The sequence below is a fragment of the Phalacrocorax carbo genome, chromosome 10, assembly GCF_963921805.1.
Source record: "Phalacrocorax carbo chromosome 10, bPhaCar2.1, whole genome shotgun sequence".
NCBI classification, from domain to species: Eukaryota; Metazoa; Chordata; class Aves; order Suliformes; family Phalacrocoracidae; genus Phalacrocorax; species Phalacrocorax carbo.
Window position 1 is genome coordinate 13,135,954 of NC_087522.1, and position 20,141 is coordinate 13,156,094.

General features: G+C 41.8%; 2 protein-coding genes across 2 annotated transcripts in view; both read left to right on the forward strand.

Moving 5' to 3' along the window:
* Positions 1-7,000: 7,000 nt before the first annotated feature.
* Positions 7,001-10,986, forward strand: LOC135315220 (NADH-quinone oxidoreductase subunit I 2-like). Its single transcript, XM_064461939.1, has 2 exons — positions 7,001-7,259; positions 8,767-10,986. The coding sequence occupies exons 1-2, from the start codon at positions 7,130-7,132 to the stop codon at positions 8,970-8,972; spliced, it is 336 nt and encodes a 111-aa protein (XP_064318009.1). The 5' UTR covers positions 7,001-7,129; the 3' UTR covers positions 8,973-10,986.
* Positions 9,043-20,141, forward strand: part of GRIN2A (glutamate ionotropic receptor NMDA type subunit 2A) — a 187,261-nt gene continuing 176,162 nt past the window's right edge. Inside the window, exon 1 of the mRNA XM_064462129.1 lies at positions 9,043-9,189. Coding sequence (XP_064318199.1) covers positions 9,043-9,189 — 147 coding nt within the window. The remainder of the gene's footprint in view (positions 9,190-20,141) is intronic.

Here is a 20,141-nt window from a genome sequence, read left to right on the forward strand (position 1 = left end):
TATAAAATAGCATTTGCTTTTCTTGGGGCAGATTCCAGAACTATAGGAATAATTGATTAGGATATCAGTTCCTAGAAATATGGTCATCTGGGTAAGTGAAACCTGCATTTTAAGTAGGAGGCAAATGTGGTTTAATATGTTATTTTATTTAAAGCCCCTTTGTCTTATTTGTTATTCCCACCAGTGAGACTAAGCCATGCAAGGTTTGAAAATGCAATAGAATGAAACTAATTAAATCTACAATAATCACAGTTGGTGTAGAGAGCACTGCAGCCCAGAATTCTCCTTGGACAGGGAAAAACAAAAGGCTACATTTCTATGAGAAGCATGGAATGGGGTTACTTAGACTGGAGCAAGAACAGACTAAATGCAAAACATAGAAGGACCATGACAATTGCACTTTAAAGAAAACTAATATTCCAGTGGCTCAATAGCATTCCTGAATATGAACAAAAGCCATGTAACATGTATGGCAGAAATAGGTAACAGAAGGCTCTGACTCATCATGTGGAACTGTAATTTAAGTCCAAGGGGGATTTTTCTATCTTGGAACTATTCCTACTGGCTCAGATGTCTCATAAGCCTTTAGCACCTAGTTTTAATAGAGCTAGTGCCTACAGTCGAGAAATGGGTTGGATGCAAGGAGCAAAATACTACTCATCTTAAAAATATCTTCCAGCTAGAGCTGAGGTAACTTTGTGTTCATAAGAAGCTTCCATCGACCTTTACTAAATTTGATTTTCTGGATTTAGAAAAGTCTCAACTCCCTAAGCAAAAATTTGCTTAGTGAAGCACTGAGAAGCAGATGCAGTGTAGGCATCTTGGTGCTTCCCACTCAGTACAGCTTTCTTTTAGCAAACAAGTACCACCAATGAACGCCATGTGAGAGGTCGCTGCTGTCTCTTACCAGTCGTAAGTAGTAATTTTCTTTGTGTTGAATCAAATTTTAAGTGAAATACTTTCAGAATATTCCATGGAAGTTTGTTTTACAAGTAATACTAATATTGGTACGACTAGTAGCTCACCTGTCTTCAAGATTCATAAGGTATTTTTCTGATTAATATTTTCAAACTGAACAAGTCTGTCCAGCCCCTTGAAGACCTAATACATGTGTACTTATTCAAGGCACTAGGCTCTTGAACTATGTATTGTTTCATCAAAAGATCATAATGATAGTAATCTCTGACTTAAAACAATTTTTGGTAAAACTTTTGAAAATATGCATCAGCTATATATGTGGGGGCTTTTTTAGGTATATAAAATCTGTATAAACATAGACCATTGCAAATGTGGAGACACAGAGAACATTCAGTGTGAGGCAAGAGCAAAACTACCCCTGTCATTATACACTTCAAGGCTCTAAGCATCCTTTAGGTAGACTAGTACAAGCTAGTAACTACTTGGCTAGGAGGCCCATCATGCTGTCCAGAAATAGATACAGAAGAGACAGATTTATATGGTTCAGGGGGTGAGTGAAAAGAAGACTTAAAATAGTATTTTAAAAAATTCTGCTTCATAAAGGCTTGTCACTTTTGCTGAATTCAGTGAGGATTAGGAGTTCATATTTTGGTCCTAAATAAATAATGGCAATTTTTGACTGTCCTCTTACTGTTCTAGGTATTACTGAACAAACTGCACTGGCTCTGCAGTGGTCAGGTGTTTTCTTGGGTGTTCCTAGAAGGTTCTATTAGAAATATACTGATTTTTCACAGTTTCTGATTGAGGGAGGGAAGAAGAGAAGCAGTCTTAAACTAGGTATTTACACCTGATTCGATTCCCTGAAGCCCAGACCTTGTGCAGGCAGCTGGATGTGTAATGGGATTGTTACTGACACAGTCTTCACAAGACTGCATTGCTGCGACACAGAATTCTTTGTTAATAGAGCAGACTTAATTAAAAAGTACAGAGTTCATGATGAAATTCTGGTTTGATCCTCAGAGTTAGATTTGACTAATTCAGTGATTTCCTGGGAAAATTCCTCATTTCTTGGGAACTGCATAGCAGAGTTGGGGAGCGGGGCGGGAATAAAGTTTAATTTGATATGGGAAATTGATTACAAAAGAGGCAAAGACACAATCCTGGTGAATCTTGTATAACTCTGATAATCGGAGGTGGGGTGGGAAGGAGGAACCCTGGCTGACCTCTCCCTGGGGTGTTCCTTCCCTGCTGGGGGTTGTTTGCAGAAAAGCTGAAGTGCTGTAACAGCCTCAAGCTCCATTCAGTGATGATGTTGCCTCCTTTTTTTCCGTAGCAGCCAAGCTCATGTCCTTTGCAAAACTGAGAGTAGCTTAAGGCCATCATTTCATGCATGACTTGGTAAATTGTGCAGGAAAGGACACTGCCAAACGAGGAGCTAAGCCAGTTTTCAGTAAGAGGGCCATCTGTGACCAAATGTTTTAGTAAGTCTGAAAACAATTTAGTTCTTTCCCATTTTTACTTTTAGTTCATTTAGCACATATGTAATTTTGCTGCCCCTCGAGTGAGTTTATGTTACTGTATTATTGTTAGCTATGCATTAAGTTTTTGTTCAGTCAAGTAGTTTTGTTTCAAACTTGATCCTGTGAGGTACTGAAAAATGGCTTGGCATCAATGTTGCTTTCAATTCTTGCTGGAGAGTTTTCTCAGGATAGATGAAATCCAGATATTTGTGGCAGTTAAGATGTAAATATATTGTTTATATGGTTATTATTAACATGAAATTATTATTATTATATAGGATATTTATATAATTATTATAATACATAATGTTAACATATTATTATATGTTAATATATGGTTACAGCAACATTCCCTAAATGTAGGAGGAGTTTATTGCTGGAACTAGAAACACTTTTAAAGTTGGAATGAATTCTAAGCCTCCCTCCCTTAACCTAACCAGTTACCTGTAATCTCTCAGTACCATTTTGTTTCACAAAACATGAAGTCTACTGTAATGGTGTTTCCATGCAGCAAGGATTACTGAGTAGAGCTGCAATTGGGTTTAGAGATCTCTTGAATCATGGCTTAAACTTTTGCAACAAAGACTACCTCTGTTAAAAATAGAGTGGCAATAATTTGTCATGTAACGCCTTGAAGTATTTTTCTTGACTGACTTTGGTGTCATTACGTGAGAACGTATTCTTTTTTAAAAGTGTGTTTGTATTTACCTTACTTAACAATGCTCTTTCTAAGAGCGTGAGGAAAACGATGGAGCTGTTTTCTTGAATCTGGGGGTTAAATCTGGCTCTTAATTTAGCTAACATGTCTGAGGTAAGCATTTTACAGCCAGCAAAGTAAAGCAAATGGAGAGAAAGTAACAGACATGGTGTCACTAATGAAGGAGCAACAGAGACAGAAATCTGCCTCGTGTCAGACCGTTAGACCCCACTGCCTCTTGTGCCTCCTTTGGAACCTCTTCTTGTACCTGATAGCTTGGATGCTTGTTTCTGTTGACAAATGCACTCTGCAACAGATGATTTTCAGGAAAGGCAAACCTTTTTGTAATTTGATGTTGCTTTGGAAGGGACTGGGTAAGAAGAGAGTTTCTGACCTTTAAATATGGGCTTATGTAGCAGGCAGGAGGTAGGGAGACCCAAGCTGGGGAAGATCCTCAGAAGAGCAGGACTCTCAACTTCCTGAAGTTAGGTTGTAGCTCCTTTCAGATAAGTGTGCAGCTGTTTGTGTGGAGAAGGCAACCGTGTATCGATCCATCTGCCTTTCAGGAAAAATGTTCTCCATGAAAATACTAAATAATCTCCCAAGTGCAGGGACGTTACTGTTTGTTACACTGCTTTTGAAGTAAGTGTTCCCTTTTTATGCACAAATTACGAGGTAAGTTAAAGGCACTTGAATGCAGATTTTGTTTCCTTGTTTCTGCTGAGTGAAGTTGATTTCTTACCATGTTTGCAGCTCTTCCCTTTAATCTTAAATTAAACTGTGCAGATATACCTAGAAATGGATTACGGTTGTCTATTAAAATAGCAGTCTAATTTTGCAGCCTTTACTCAACTCTGTAGGCAGTAATCTGCCTGAGTTTGGTGAGGCTTTTGGGAAGACTGCATATGTACTGCCAAGATTGGTCCCAATGTGCTTGAGCAAACTTTTAATAATATGTTTTATTTTAATTCTAACTTGTAAATTAATTTGGACTAAGTTTTAATGTGATATTTCTCAAACTTTTAAAACAGTAGTTGAGGAAAGATATTTGAAATAATGCTAAAGTATGTCTAAATTTAGATTAATGAAAATCATATAGCTCGGTTAAAGTTAGAAAACTTGGCTATTTCTTGTATTGCTCTTTCAAACCATTACATTCAGCCAATGTATTGTACACAGCACACTGTACACTAAGTATTTCCCAAAGACACTGTGTCACATAATATTTTAAATATATGCTCATGGTAAAGCCACATTTTTTTTGCTTTTGTGACTCTCACTTGCATTCGAGGATCCTGAATCCCTGGTTTTGCTGCTGTTTCAATAAATCTACTGAATGACAACACTGAAATAACCCTTACGCAAGGATGGAGATGCAGCCTCATCTCCAGTAACTGCAACAAACATTGCTGTAATATTTACAGGAGAAAAGTGTGCATCAAGGGTAAAATGCAAAGATGCATTAAAACATCAAACTTCAAAAAAAAAAAAACTGGCACAGTGGTAGCTGCTTAACAGCTTTGCTTAAAAAGCTAATGCAATGTGTAAGGAATTAATCTTTCAGTGAGTGAGATTAGATCTTTCAAAGGAAAAAAAAAAAAGGCATAGACCTGTTGGAGAGTTTTATGAAGAGTCTGCCAAGAGCAGTAAAGCCGATGAGTCTTTGAGAGCATGTTCTCGGTATTCTGTGTCTTCATGTGGTGAAAAGCAAACTTCAGTGGGCGGACACTTGCCATTACCCTATTTGAGCACAAAGGTTTGCTCTAGCATAGGTGCCTCATTGGGTGGGCCTGTCAATGTGTGCGAAATGGCCTTACTCTGAAGTGTTCAGCGTAGGAGTACATATGATTGTAGAGGATGGAGGACAAAAGAGGACATCACCTACGTGGTAGTTAGCTGGTAGATTAATTCGTGCAAAGCCAAATAAGTTGTGGCAGCTGAGCAGGATGGTGGAAAGGGGGAAGCAGAAGAGCAATGGAGCAAGGGAGGAGGTGTGGTAGTGTGCGGTGGAGGAAGGTAGCTCTGGTGTGTGGTGTGGGCAAGGAGGAAAGAGCTACTCAACAGCAAGGTGGGTCTGACACCAGGGCTGTGCTGGATGAGTGGGAGTTGGAGAAATGGGCACAAGGCTTTGAAATGGGGAATGCCCAGATGGAGCCAACTTCTACAGAGCATTTTTCTGGTATTTGGCTGTGGTCTGGAGCTTTTAGAGCTGCTTTTAGTGTGGAAGCTGCTGCTTCATTCATTCCCCTGAGCCCCACGGCAGTGATTTCTGGTTGACAGCCCTGCATCAAGGGAAAGGAGAATGCTCTGGACTTTCCCGGGCTACCAACCCTTCGCTGGGGCTGTTACCGTGGGAGGAGGGCTCAAGTTTGCCGCTTTTCTTCCCCAAACCTGGCGCTTTCACTGTTCCCCCAGCCCTGACACCCCCTGCCCGAGGTGCCTGGCGCTGCCTCATTCGCAGGTGGTTGTGGCAGCAGAGCGGTGCGGGGTGTCTTCAAAGTAGCCGCGGTTGTCTGGGTTTGACGAGGCGCCCGTGAGCTTCGCCCCTGCGGGGGCGGCGGTGGTGCGGGGCGGCGCGGAGCGGTGGTGCGGGCGGCGCGGTGCGGGGCTGCGCGCAGGCGGCCGCCGGGTGGTTCCCGCTGCACCTTCAGGAACCGGCGCTGCCGGTCCCCACTGCTTCCAAGAAGCTGAGAGGAGCGCGGGGGCTCCGAGGCTGCCGTCCTGGGGAGCTGCTGCAGCAATATTGCAATTGCCCTTTAAACAGCCAAAAAAAAAAAGAAAGAAGATGATGAAGGCGCTTGAACGTCTCCTGCCAAAAGTAAAGAGCAAATCTCAGTGGCAATGGCTCTGCTAAAACTTGATCATGCGGGATTTCAAGCGATAAGGAGCTGCCGGGCTTGTACTTACTGCGGTGGGAACAAGTTGCAGGATGAAATCCATGCATTGAAGGACCTATTTTCCACTTCGTCGTTGGCAAAGGAATTTACTGAAATGACTTTGAGGATCTTAAAACTGGAGCTATGTGGAGGGAGCATGCAGTAAGTATTGCCCTGCCGGCGAGCAGCGCTGCGCGGGCGGCGGCCGGGCGGGCGCCGGGGGGCAGCGGGCGCGGGGCAGGGGGGGACCCGGCCCGTGCCGCCCCCCGGCCCGTGCCGGGCGCTTCGCTCCTGGTCAGCACCGAGGACCGGCTGGGGAATGCCGGTTGCTTTTGCCTGACGCGCCAGCGTCCTACATTTATCTGGGGTTGCTTGAAGAAGTAGCTTTATACGTATTTACTGGAAATAGTGACTGAGGAATCAAAGCAATCCGAGCTTTTCGTGGAGGGATCTGCTAGAGTGTGTCTCCCTGGGCTTGTTTATGATAAATTGAGAATGAACCTGTGTCGTTACAAGATCGAAAAGAGCTTTATCCCACATCGATTGAGCCGTTTTCCAGATTACGCTTGTTTTGAACCTGGCCAGAAAACTCCTGCCCTCGATGATGTGAATTAGTTTGCTTCTAGCTGCCTTTCCGAGGCTGGATGTCGCTTCCCTTAGAGCTCAAACCCGTGCGTTTCTCTTGGAAGCAAACGGGCAGCTGGGAGCCCAGGATTTTCCAGATCTAGCTGGGATGAGGGACATTCCCCGGACGGCTGCGGGCGCTCGGGCGCTGCTCTTAGGGAAGAGCTTACACCTATTTCTAAGTGAAGGCGGGGGGCGGAACTTTTCAGTCTAGTCACTTTATTTCGCTTCACATGCCACATGAGATTGAAATATAGGTATTTTTTGCCCCCCTTGTCAACTCTGCAACCTGACTAACGGCTTTTCATCGTTTCCTCTTCTCCCCCCCGTTGTCCCGTCCCGTCCCCCCCGGTGTCCAGCCCCCCTGTGCCTGTCTCCCTCTCCGCGTAGCTGCCCTCCCGGGACGCGATGTCGCTCGCAGGCTGCGGCAGGGATCACGCGTGCGGCCAGCGGCGCCGAGGCCGGCCCTGAGCCCGGGCACCGAGGGGCGCGACATGCCCGCGGCCGCGGCATGCCCTGCACCACCACCGGCACTTGCGGCACCTCCGGCACCGGCACCACGGGCACCGGCGGCACCACGGGCACCAGCGGCAGCCGCCGCCGCTCCGTCTCCTGAGGCGCTGGGTACGTGGGACGGCGCGCCGCGGCCGCCAGGGGGCGCCATCGCGCCGTGCCGCCGCCCGCCGCGGCCGGGGGAGGCGGGGCCGCTCCCCGGTGCGGCGCGGCTGGTTACGGGCAGCGATCAAGGAGGGGTCGGGTGGGTGGGTGGGTGGCTGTTTATTGTTCTAGTTATTATTTCTCGGGGTCCAAAGGAAGCTGAAGCGGCTTCGTGCCCGCGGGCGCTTAGGTTTGTGTATTCCGTCCGCTTGCCGCGCTGCCTCCGCTGCTGCGGCGGTGGGAACCTGGCCCGCAGAGCAACGGCTTGGGAAGCGCGGTGGCACTGATTTGCAGTTAAATGGTCCCTCAGGTGCTCGCCTCCTTGTCTGCCCCGAAAGGAGGTGATGATACAGCAAGCCTTTTTCTTGGTGCGTGTTTCAGCAGCAGATGATTCTGATCGATGGTGGAGATAGGGCTGGCAGGATGAGAGGGGAGACCTGAAAAATGCCACCCCTGATTGGACAGCCCTGCTAGTGTTTTCTGTGTGACGTTTCGCAACAAGCTTGGCTTTATGTGGCACAGGGACTCCCTCTTTGCAGCTAGCAGAGAGCCAGTTATGGAAGAGGAAATCCCCCGGGGCACAGAAACAGAGGGAGATCTTGCAGAGTCAGACCTGCTCTCCCTCTTCTCCCTCCTTCAGATAGTTCAGATGACTTCTGTGGCTCATCTCTCCCCCCATCCCACTCTGTCTATATTCAGTCCCCTACAGAGATTCAGTGAAGACATGAAGTAAACCGATGCAGTGATGCTCGTTTATGGAACACCCTCCCCTTCAACACCAGTGACAACTTTGTGTCTGAGATCAGCAGTTCTGAGATGCTCAAGTGCATGCCACGTAAGAGGAGGGAGAAGAATTAAGATAGAATATTGTGCTTCTGAGTCTATTCCAGAAATGCAGTAGACTCTGCTTGAGCAGCAGCTGTTTAGGAGAGATCTTCAGAAATAAGACAGCATGGCTCTGGTATGCTGTGAGATGTATGGAGTATATGGACTGGGGTTTCCAGCAGACCTCTGGCTCGCTTCTCTCATTCTGAGCTAAAGCACCTCTTCCTGTTAGACTGTGACTACATTTTAAATAGACGTTCAGGATAAAGGAAAATAGATTTCTGTTTTTCACCTGTTTTAGGACGGCAAGGTTAAAGAGAAGGAAAATAATGTCTTTTTTTAATGGTGTCAGTCATTTTAATTTTGTTGCCCATCCAGGAAAAATTTTAATGGGTCTTTCCTCTGAACTTGTGCTACATTTTTCGCCTTGCTTGTGGGAGACCGGTTGTAATACTGTCATTGGCAAGCCAACTTTTCGAGGGGATATAAGAGGCTTGAATTGAAACTAAGGTGAAGAATGCATTATAAAAAGCTGCTAAGGTTTGCCTTGTGTCCAGGAGCTTTCTGTTTAAAAACGTCGTTGGAAATATACAGTATATATTTTTTTCCTCTCTGTTGTTTTTCTCATACAATGTGATCACTTTTACAGGGAATAAAGCTGGCAAAGATGAAGAAAATTGGCTGGGCTCTCCTGGTACTCCAAGCTCTTCTGGTGCCTTTGGATTTTGTTCGTGGAGCAGAGAAAAGTTATCCCATCCTGAACATTGCAGTGATTCTGGGAAGGACCAAGGATATCACAGAGAGAGATATCAGAGCTCTCTGGACGAGGGAAATGTCAGCAGACCTGACTGTTGATGTCAATGTAGTGACCCTTCTGGTGAACCAGACTGACCCTAAAAGCATCATAACACATGTTTGTGACTTGATGTCAGGCACCAAGATCCACGGAGTGGTTTTTGGAGATGATACTGATCAGGAGGCAGTAGCTCAGATTTTGGATTTTATTTCATCTCAGACTTCTATTCCAATTCTTGGAATTCATGGCGGGGCCTCCATGATAATGGCAGATAAGGTAGGAAAATTTATTAAATGCCTTTGCTAGTCTAATGTACTTCACTATGTTGGTCTCTATCACAAATAATCGCTAGAAGCAGTTCAAAAAGGATGCTTCTAATTGTCTCTCTGTACTTTAAAAAAGAAAAAAATACATGGAGCAGTGTCCTCGTTGGTCACTCGCCAAATAATCTGAAATATTTTGGGGTTCATGCCTGAAACTCAACTTTCTGTCCGTTGTAAAAATAGTCCTAATGAAATGCTACTCTCCAGCACACTGAACGCTGATCAGTTTAGAATTTTTACTAGCAAATATGACATATGGTTGAAAAAACAACCTCAAAATAGTGGGTCCATAAAACCATATTGGGGATAAGATGTAAAATTACAAGCAGATATTCTGTGGTGCTTATAAGAAATAGCAAGCAATAGACCTGAATGTGTCTGAGGACAAGAATAGTAATAGGACAATCATATTAAGCTGGACTTTTGTGATCTACTACATTCTATAAATTAAGTAATCTTGCAAACTTGAACCAGCTGTTATGTTCACTATGTTTATTAAATTAGATTTTTGCTAACTGGATATTTCTAATATCCTATTATAGTTCATGAAAATCAACAATATTGTCTGAACTCTGGAGATAATGACAAATTGTTTTGTTGGCAAACGTCTCTATGTAATCTGTTGTGAGACTGTGGAATGACAAGTGTCTCATGTACCCAGCTCCTAAACATTGTAACCATTATTTAAAAATCTCTATTGGTACTGCAGTGTTGATCTTGTAAAGTGATCACTGCTGCTTCTGAAACAGGTGCTTAGCACCGCGCAGGACTAAGCTCTCTGGCATGGACTGCTGCTTGGCCTGGAAGTCAGAGAGTATCTCCCACCGTGGTGTAAAAGAGGATAGACAGCTGAAGAGGGAGTTCAAGTGTGGGAAGTCACTTACTGGCTTTCCAGCACACAAGGCTTTTCAATATTAATTGTAACTTATTCCTGATATTTGTACCCTTTAGACTTCCTTATTCATTAAATATTGTTATTCCTTGTAAGTGGCTTTTGAATAGTACTTGAATAGTAAAAAGCTCTCTGAATCCATCTAAAAATGAAGTGGTCCACATACATTGTTTTGTAACTTGAGGGGAGAAAAAGAAGTGGGAAAAATGCAATGATTAGTTACAGTTGAGGAGTCAGCTTTGAACTTTTAAAACTTTTTACCTCTGGGAAAGGCTTTTTCCACTGGGATAAGAGATCTGTCTCTCTTGGTGTTTTGAATGGCCTTTCTTTAAAACTTATGTTGTCATACAAGTGGAGGACAATAAGTGCTGATTTATAGCAGAGATTCTATAACAATGGCTTTGACATCTATATGGAAAGATCATTACAGTCAATGCTACTACCTTAAATGTAATTGCAGTGACCAAGTCAGAGGCTGTTATTTCTTGTGCTTTTAAATTACTGTACAGATTTACCCATCTTTATAAAGCTGGCTTTATATATATTTAGGAATTTTATTCAATACATATTACACTCAACTTTCTATGCCAGTATAAGAACATCTGAAGATCCCAGCCAGTGCTGAGTGATGAAACACTGGCAGAAATCCTTACGGAATCGACTTCACGCTCGGTAGCAGACGCAGGATGTTACTGATATAGATCTATTTTTTACTTTCATGTAGGAGCCTGTAGAAAATGAAATAGATTGTATTTTTTTTTCTCAGTAAGTTAATGCTACTTTCATTGTATGCTAATATTGTCATTATTCTATCAATCTCTTTGATTTTAGGGGTTATCAGAGTTTGGTAATAAAACATTTCTGTGCTGAAACTTGGCTTCTAAGATTTCCACTTGGGAAATAAAATTTGTTCTTTTGTGTGTTAAGATGATCTAACAGAGCTGCCTTCAGCAGTTTGAATTGGCTGAAGGAATTGTTTGTTCATGTAACTAAGTTTGCCTTAATTTTCAACTTGGCTTTTGCAAAGTGCCACATCTTCCAACTGGTTTTGCAACATTAAGTAATGAGAGACTTGTATGTGCCACTCAATTAACCTTTCATTTAGGAATGAATTCCTGGGAGTCAAAGGTGGAATTCACAGTGCTGACATATAGGCAGAAGAGATGAAGTCTGAGGGAGAAGGTCTGCAAACATAAAATCTGTCTTCCAAGTCAGTGTCAGGATTTTAGCTGAAACACATGGCAAAATTGTGAAGTTGATCAGTGTTTAAAGGTCTCCTATTTTGTCTCATACATTGAGATGGCTGGATATGCAGAAAAGATGCTTGGTCCCACTCCTGCTTGTGGGTGTAGTTCTCTGGCACTCTAATAAGGCCATTTCATGTATGTCCCTATCGCGTGGCTCTAACAGATATTTTCCACCTCTGTGGCATTATGCTGGTACTGTGTTTTAGATGACTTTTACTTCAAAATGTATGTGTGCGTGTGTGTGTAGCACCTGCTTGTCTGTACTCTACCAAGCACGGCTGGCACAAAGGCGGCACAACAGTTCAGTGAATTCTGTGCCGGGTGGTGGTTGTATGATGCTTAACTGTCCTAAATGTGAACTAAACTGAAGGCACAGAAATGAGAAGTCATCTGTAATGCTCTATACTGCTAAAGCCTTTAGCAGAGTAGATGACTCAGAGTAGATAAGCTTACCGTATTCTTCATGGCTGATAAATACTATGCAATGTGAATCTCTCATGAAGAGCCATCTCTTTAAAAAAGTTGTTCTACATTTCTAAATATGAGGTATGCCCACATTTGGAGTATGCATTGATTAATGCAGGACGTACAGCTTTTGAAGTGTTGAGTCCCCGTGTGAACATCTGCTGTGAACGGTGTGTCCTCTGTTGGCCCAGCTGGCTGTACTCTACTTCAGTTTGGTTAAAATTTTCCTGCACCAGCTGAGGAGATATGTTGCTTGATATAGACTATGAAAATTGACAGACATGTGAGGCCAACAAAACTGGAAGGTTTTCTGAACCTAGCTGATCTGCCTTCGCCTGACATCTGCTGTCAAAACCCTACCAATAAACCAATGTGACACTTAAGGATGTATGATACCTACCTGATCCCAGCTGAGTTGTAGAGTTACCCTTTGGACAGTGCCACACGCTCTGCCTCCAGCAGGTTTTATCACCTGCTGCTGGCAGGAACTCACCTGCCAATGAACTGCTCCTTGGCGTTGGTCCCCAGTTCTGCCACAGACTTAAAACATATTCAGATGTGGGGTGGTCTACTGAAACAAGAGGAGAATTGTGTCTGGAGCATCTGTGCCAACCTGCTGTGCATCAGTATCCCTTTGAGGATGCTGAAAACAGACTAGCTGTTTATTCATCTTGTATCTGTTGACATTTGAGGGATCTCAAACCAAACATTGCTTAGGAACTGTTTCCTGACTTCAGCATTTCGTTTTAAACTTAGTTATGTTTGTTTCACCACATGCTATCATTATAACGATACTATTTGTGAGACTTTTCTAAAACAGAACATTGTGGTTAGTTCTGTGACAATAATAAAAGATTTGTTTCCTTCACAAGTGGGGAGAAAGCCCCTATATATTGTAGATACACCCAGGAATACTCAGTGCCTTTCAACCATACTGCTTTTGCGTATTGCAAAATTAAGCCTTTCTAGCCTTTCTAACTTCTCATTAGAAATCTTTCTGAAAGATGTAACTGGAAGCATTTTAGTGTTGTGGAAGTGCTGACAGTTATAATGCATAGCCAAACAGCATTAAAGGTGAGGGTAATTTTTCAGAAGGACTATTACAAAATGATGCTTCTGCAAACAGCTCTGGAAATGTTATGCAAAATAAATCTTTGCTTTTCCAAAAAATAAGTACCATATATGGTTAAATTATAATACCTCATTATTCTTTCTGCTGATAATATTGGCAATAAACACTTATAATGGCTTAGTCCCTTTTGAATCTGCCAACACCTTCAGATTTCTTTTTTTGACCCCATCCTCCTCCAAGATAGTAAACATAAAATCACAGAGCAGTTGAGGTTAGAAGGGATCACTGGACGTTGTCTAACCCAACCCTAGCTCAATTACGAGCTAACATCAAAGTCAGATCAGATTGTCCAGTCAGGTTTGGATATCTCCATGGATGTAGTACCCCAGCCTCCCTCGGCAATCTGTTCCAGTACTTAACCCTTCTCACCATGCAAATAATTTTATTATATCTCATTAGAATTTCCTTCTGTACCATGACCACAGGCTCTTGTTCTTTTGCTGTGAGTCTCTGAGTCCAACTGTCTCTGTATAGTTGTAGGCTGCAATTATACCTGTCCTTAACCTGTTGCTTTTCAGGGGAAAAGAACTCCCTCAGCCTTTTCTTCCACCTCCGGCATTCCAGTCCTTTGGACTCACTTAGGTATACTGATCTCTTGTATGGGGGAACCCAAAACTGGACAGAGGACTGCAGACATGGCCTCACAAGTATCAAAGAGGGGAATAATCCCTCCCCTCAAGTAGCTGTCTGTGCTCTTGCTAGTGCAGCCTGGTTAGGCTTTATCACCGGAAGGGTGCACTGCTGGCTCATGTTCAACTCATCTGCCAGGCCCCCCGTGTCCTATAGTGCTGCTGGGATATTTACTAAGACATCTAACTGTGAATAAGTAGTGAGTGAAACTGTACTTTTAAATCTTGTTCATGTTTTTGGTGGATCTCTTTCAGGCATTTTACTGAAATATTTGCAGATGTTTGCATTACCTGTCATTTTCAGCTCATTATAGACATAGCTGGAATTGTTTGATTTTTCCTCATTCCTGAGATACAAAAACTGTACTGTACTTGCCCAAACCAGAACTCTAAGCCCAGCCTTTTAACTGTCATCAGGACACACCCAAACTCCTGGCTCTGATACTGAGAATTTACACTCCCTTATTCGTATATGACTTTGTAGCTGCTCTTAAGGTTCCTCTACACATTTTACGACTTCTTTGCCATGTGTCCTCATAGCGCAGTGATCATATAAAAAAAAGGTCAAAAGCCACACTTCACATTTGCATGCATAAGCATGCTTCGAGTCTTATGCTTTAAAAATTATTGTGATCAATGGGGGGGTTGTGTTTTTTATTGTAAAATTTTTTCTGGAGATCGTATGTCCTGGGGTATGTGCATCAGTTTGTGTCTTCCATATGTATCATGTAGATTTCTGCCCAGCTCCTTTAGCTGGCTTGTAAAAGCAGTCCTGTATTTTTACAGAAAATCTTAAATTTAGATTTTGTAATTTTTTATTCCTGCCTTTACTGATCACCAATATTAGCGTGTGCATGGCACTATAATCCTGAACATAATATTAACTTTGGCTTTTGCTGGTACTGCAAAAGACTGGAAGATTAAACTGTAGTTTAATAAATGCTTCAGTGCAAAAATACCTGTATTCAAGTAGCTGGTGTTGCAGGTCTAAATATTGTAGCTTGCACTATTCCATTGCACACAATACTTCCAGCTTCTGCCTCCTTTAAAGAAGCAGTTGAATTTCACTTTCTTTCCTTCTAGCTGTACAAATGCCACTCTGGAAAGTGTAACTTTCAGATATTCTCATTTTTATTTTGAACTGCAACAAAAATGTAGCATTTACCTCCTCTTGCAAAGCTGTATTTACCTGGCAATATCCATAAAAGTCAATCTACATGTACTTTTAAAAATGAAGTTGTCTTGCACATCCGTAAAGTTTTTTAGAAGTAGGATTGTAATCTGCGGTCGCACGTCTTACGCACATGTGCTGAAATCACTGTTATTAAATGGTTAAAAACATGCTTGAAATCTGTCTTACTGAGGTGAATGAAGTGAGCGGATACAATATTTTGTGCTTTTCTTCAACAGGAGCCAGTGCTCTGGGCATGTGAGGTGGTTATGGTACAGCATGCTGGTTTACACTACTGTTCTTGTACTGTCATCACTATGAGAAAGTAAAGCTTTAACAGCAAGAGCTGCAGCGTTCACTGCATTGAGCTGTGTCTCAGAACTCAGAGGAGCGTTGTACTAATGGTGCAAGCATTGCTTTCTTGCTCTCTCTCTCCCACTCTCTCTTTTCTAAAGTATTTTTCCTAGCTATTTCTGAGATGATTACATTATTCCTCATTCACTTGTCCACAGAAAAGTTTCCCTCTTAATACATCAAAGGAAAACATGGAGGATTTTGTGGAATACTGTGAGAGTAGACTTGAACAGTCACTCTTGTGGAATTGAAGGGAGGGATATTTGGTTTCATTTTCCTAAGTAGAAGGAAGATAGTTTTGAAGACATTGGGAATCTCTGTAACTAATAAGCAGATTGTAGGAAATTGAAATCTCCCTGAGTTTACTTAATTTTTTTATGTAGCTCAGGTGTGGGTAAGGTGGTTTGTTTTTTTTTTTTTTAAAAAAAAGCTTGCTTTTGTTGACACAGTTGCAGGTGAGCCCAGGGTGGGATCCTAAAAACCACTCATTTAGGAGAGAGGAATGATTGGCTTCATTTGGATCTAGTCATTTGCAGTAAGAGCAATATATTTTAATCTCAGAGGTACTATTTCCTTTCTCTCCAAACTGTCTGTTCTTGCAGTTCTTGAAAATAGAAACCGGTAAGTGTCTTTGTTTTGAGCAACATTTTAAAACTGCTAGTAAGTCACTGTTGTAGACCATCCATGCAATCTCTCCAAACTATTGCGTGCCTATAGGTAATTATAATGCAGCAGACTCCTGAGCTGTAAAAGTAGGACACCAGACCTTCAGCATAATTTTCTGCTTGCAGACATTCCTGGTGGCATCTTTGGAATTATTTTCCCAAGGATCTTCTGAAATATAAAATCCAAACTTATTCTCTTTAAGCTACAAAATAATAATAGACTATTATAAAGCACATGAGACATTTCTGGCAATTGGAATATATCCAGAGAACATACCTGAAAATATTCATCCTAATAAAATTATGCAGTGAACAGAGAAGCCTTGATATCATGTCAAACATATTTTTCATATTTCAACTATTAATTATTTTCGAGCGGATGCTTAGATTATTTGAATAGACATGTTAATAGTGTGTGTTATTTCTCACTTCTTTGAACTAACAATTTAATTTAAAGAATTTCTTCATAATTTTTTTGGACTTGCTTGGAGGATATCTGGGGTAGATCTGTGTACATCAGTGACGGTACAAAGAGCTTTGTAGAGATGAACAGAAAAACTTTGCAGTCCACAACTGTTCTAATTTGTTAGAAATCTGTGGTAATCTGGGCCAACTTTGCATGTACTCTTTCTTCCCCCTCTTCTCTCCTTCCCCGTCTTCCTCCTTCCCTCTTTCCTGGAGATATGAAACTGTCTGGATTTTAGTGAGGGAGCCCAGCCTGGATTGTCTCCACACCATCTGTCACCATATTGTTTGCTTAAATCCTTGAGATATTTTCTTCTGTACTTCACTGAAATAAATAAATAAAACTGTAGCAGCATCATTGGATATTTATATTAGATTTAGACTTAATGTCCTTATGAGAAAAACCCTGTGCCTTGTAATTGAGGTGCGGAAGATAGGTGCACAGTTTGTAAAAACAGACATGTTTTAATTCTCTTAGTGCAGAGCTCTAGTTAAGCTGCAAGTTCACCCTCCAACTGAGGCCCCTCGGGCTTCTCAAGATGGAGACCTCGTTGGGGGTCTTGTGGCCCCAGAGAGGCAGTGCTGCTCATGATTATGCTTGGGTCTCCCGTTGTTTCTAGGAAAAGATTTTGTGCTCCTGTGTAAACGCATAGCAGCTAGTGAGCATTTCTTTTTGACTATTTGCACTCAAAGAAGCTGGGCTAGAATGCTGATGGTGTGATGTATCTTCCTCTACCCTTAGACTTGATGTATTGGGTCAGGGAAAAGTTGAGACTCACAGGCTCTGTGTGAAACCAGAATTGGAATAATATTGGTTAGAAGGGGGAATATTTTAGAGAGAAATTAAAGTGTTTAGAAGAAACACAGTATAAAAGCTGAACAACCAAGAGGAAAACCAGGTTGTTTCCTGATATGCAAATGTGATATTCCAAGTTGCAGATGGAGGTTACTTGGCATCCAGCAGCTGTAAGTTTGTGGTATGCAGTTAATGTTGTATCACCTTTCCCAACAGCAATTTCCCCTGTACTCATGAAGTTTAAGTGACAAAAAAGCCTGAGTGTTTGGAAGGAAAAGGAGGTCCCAGGTGTACAGGTTATCTCTTATTTAGGGAAGAGAAAAATGCCTGTGGAGAAAGGTGTGTGCCTTCTGGGACTCAGGCATGAGGGGTCCATTGCTGCCTACTGGGATGGGCTGTGGGGTACACAGGGTTCCCTTATCAACCTTTGTGATTGATTTAAACCTCTTGAAAAAACAGTTTCTAGTCCAAATTTGTGACTAAGGTTTTGTTTGAATACTGAATCTTTAAGCTTCACATGCAGGTTAAACAAATAATTCATAAATATATGTATCTAGCCAGTTTGTGTAACACATTCCTACTCCCCTCATCTCATCAACAGCTGCAAAGACTGAACTAAAACTAATCTAGTAAATCCAGCAGTGTACCTGAGGTCATAGACTAGTCCTAAACTTCTAGGCCATGGGCAACAGTGAAACATCTCCACTTGATTGTACGTTTATAGAACAGAGAATGCTTAGCAAGGTTAACCTGCATGTGGACAGGGGCAAGTTCAAAGCAGAAGTGCAGACCCTTTTGGCTGTAATATACCAAGCAGCACCTTGGAGGGCTGTTGATGAGATTTGATTAAAACACTGTAATATTCTGCATACAGCTCCAAAATGACTTCCATTTCTTTTGGAAGTCATATTTTGTTTCATATTTAGGCATGATCAGGTCTGATAAAGCTAGGCCTGGTTTTTCATATAAATGCAGGTTCTCCTCCCTGCTTTCTTCCAGATTCCTTTGGTGAAGATGGAGAGGAAGGGCGAGAGAATAAAAGGTTGTCGTCTTCAAGCGTTTAATATTTTTCTTCTTCAAGTACATTGATTTACCTGCCCCTCAGGATGGAGCCTACAAGCAATAGTGGTTTGGTGTGTTGAACTGGCTGACGGTAGTGTAATTTCCCAATAAGATCATGTACATCCATCTTTGAGTAGCCTGGATAAAGTAGATTTTCTTCCAATTGAGACTGTATACCTTTCAACTTTAAAATTATATATCCCTTAATCTAGGGTTTGAGTAAGCTCTTGGGAAGGTGCTTCAGCCAGTGTTTTAGGCTTTCTATTGCCATCAAAGGTTTGGGAAAGTAATTTACTTTTAGGCTTATAATGAAGCTAGTGTAGGCTGTTTCCTTGACACAAGTTACCTGCTGCAGCATGACTGAGAACACCAGTGCTGGCCTCGCCCCACAGCCTCTACTCATTGTGCGTAACTATTTGTAGCCTGTCTTTTGTGCATCTCAGAGCAAGATATTACTATAAACACGTTTCATTCTGGGATTGCTGGGTGGGAAACTGCTTATCTTTTCCTTTTGTTTCCTTTTCTTGACAGTGGGGTTTGGTTTTATTTTTTTTGTGTGTCCTAACTTTCGGTTCAAGGTTTCTGCCTCTAAGTTTGTCGATACAAAGTTTTGTTTACGTGTGCTGACCAACTTGCCTCTCCACATGACTAGAATTAACAACAGGGCTGCTTTGTTTTCACTACATTGATTTTGTGTCTAGTGGAAACACACTACATTTGTAGAACCACTATGAAAGAGGAAAGAGCAGGGATTTTATAGCCACCTTCCAGCTCAAAACAATTTACAATACAATTAGGAATGACAGTTGTAATTGAATAAACAGAAAGTAGAATTAAGGTAATCTGTTTTAAGTGCACAACATTCCTGTAATGAGTTGCTTTGAGGAGTTACAGAAACATATAATTACCAGACAAATTACATGTTATTTTTTGTGTGTGAGGCTGATTAAGAGTTCTGGGTAAATTGTGTTGGCAGAGGCATCAGAGCTATATGAAGTACCTAATTGGGATGAGATAAGGCTTGTGAATTCATCATAAGAAAACAGATGCAAAAACTCTGGAAAGTGTCTGTATTCTAGTCAAGTGCCATTTAGGATGGTCTGATTTATTTTCAATAGTCACATTATCTTTGTAATAAATAAGCCAACCCTGTCCTTTGTTTCGTTTTGATCTGTTTGCCATCCCTTCCTCTCTCCTTTCTCCTTTATCTGCCTTTTAACTATTGTTATCTGCAAAAAGGCTGAAATTTCCTGTTGTGGAATCTGGTTGCTAGCGAAAGATGTTGTGGATGACTCCAATGCTTAGCATGCAACATATTAAGCTCTATCACATAACTGTGTAACAGTAAACTGGTCCAGAAGTTGTCAAAAGAAACATTTGCTTCCTTTGCCTGCTCTTAGGCTGTGTTTTCCTTATCCAGTCCATTCTGTATGCAGATCTCCTTCCACCAAACCACTGCTTCCAAATGCCCTCCTGTTATGTTGTCTTCATCTGCATCCCATCTCTTTGCTATTCTACTTTATACTTGGCTGTCACCCTAGTGTTAGAGTTGGGTGTGTGTGTGTGTGTGTGTGTTTTTCCATTTATTGCCTTAGTTGCCTTCCAGCAGAAGCAGTGTTGGCTAGGAGAGAATATTCCTCTCAGCTTGAAATTATATATCCCATAACGTTGGGAGTACCAGGACTTTTTCAGCGCACACAGAGCACAGATGATAGTTGTGCTAAAATAAGATTAATTGGAGCAAATAAAAATTCTCTGGCATCCCAAGAAGAAAATAAAAACTGTTACGACTTTAAACCAAGGCTGTTTATATTTAATAAGCAGAAAATAGAAGAAGGATGAGAAGCTAAAGCAGGTGAGGTAGGATAACATTGGTGGAGAGCTGAGGTGGTGATAAACCAGCAATGGAAATTACTGACGAAATTGGTATATTTGAGAAGAAAGAAGTGTGAAAACCAAAAGTATTCAAAACTCTGAAGAGTTTCCATCTTAGTATCTCTTCAGGGTTCCTGGCCTTGGGATTTTGG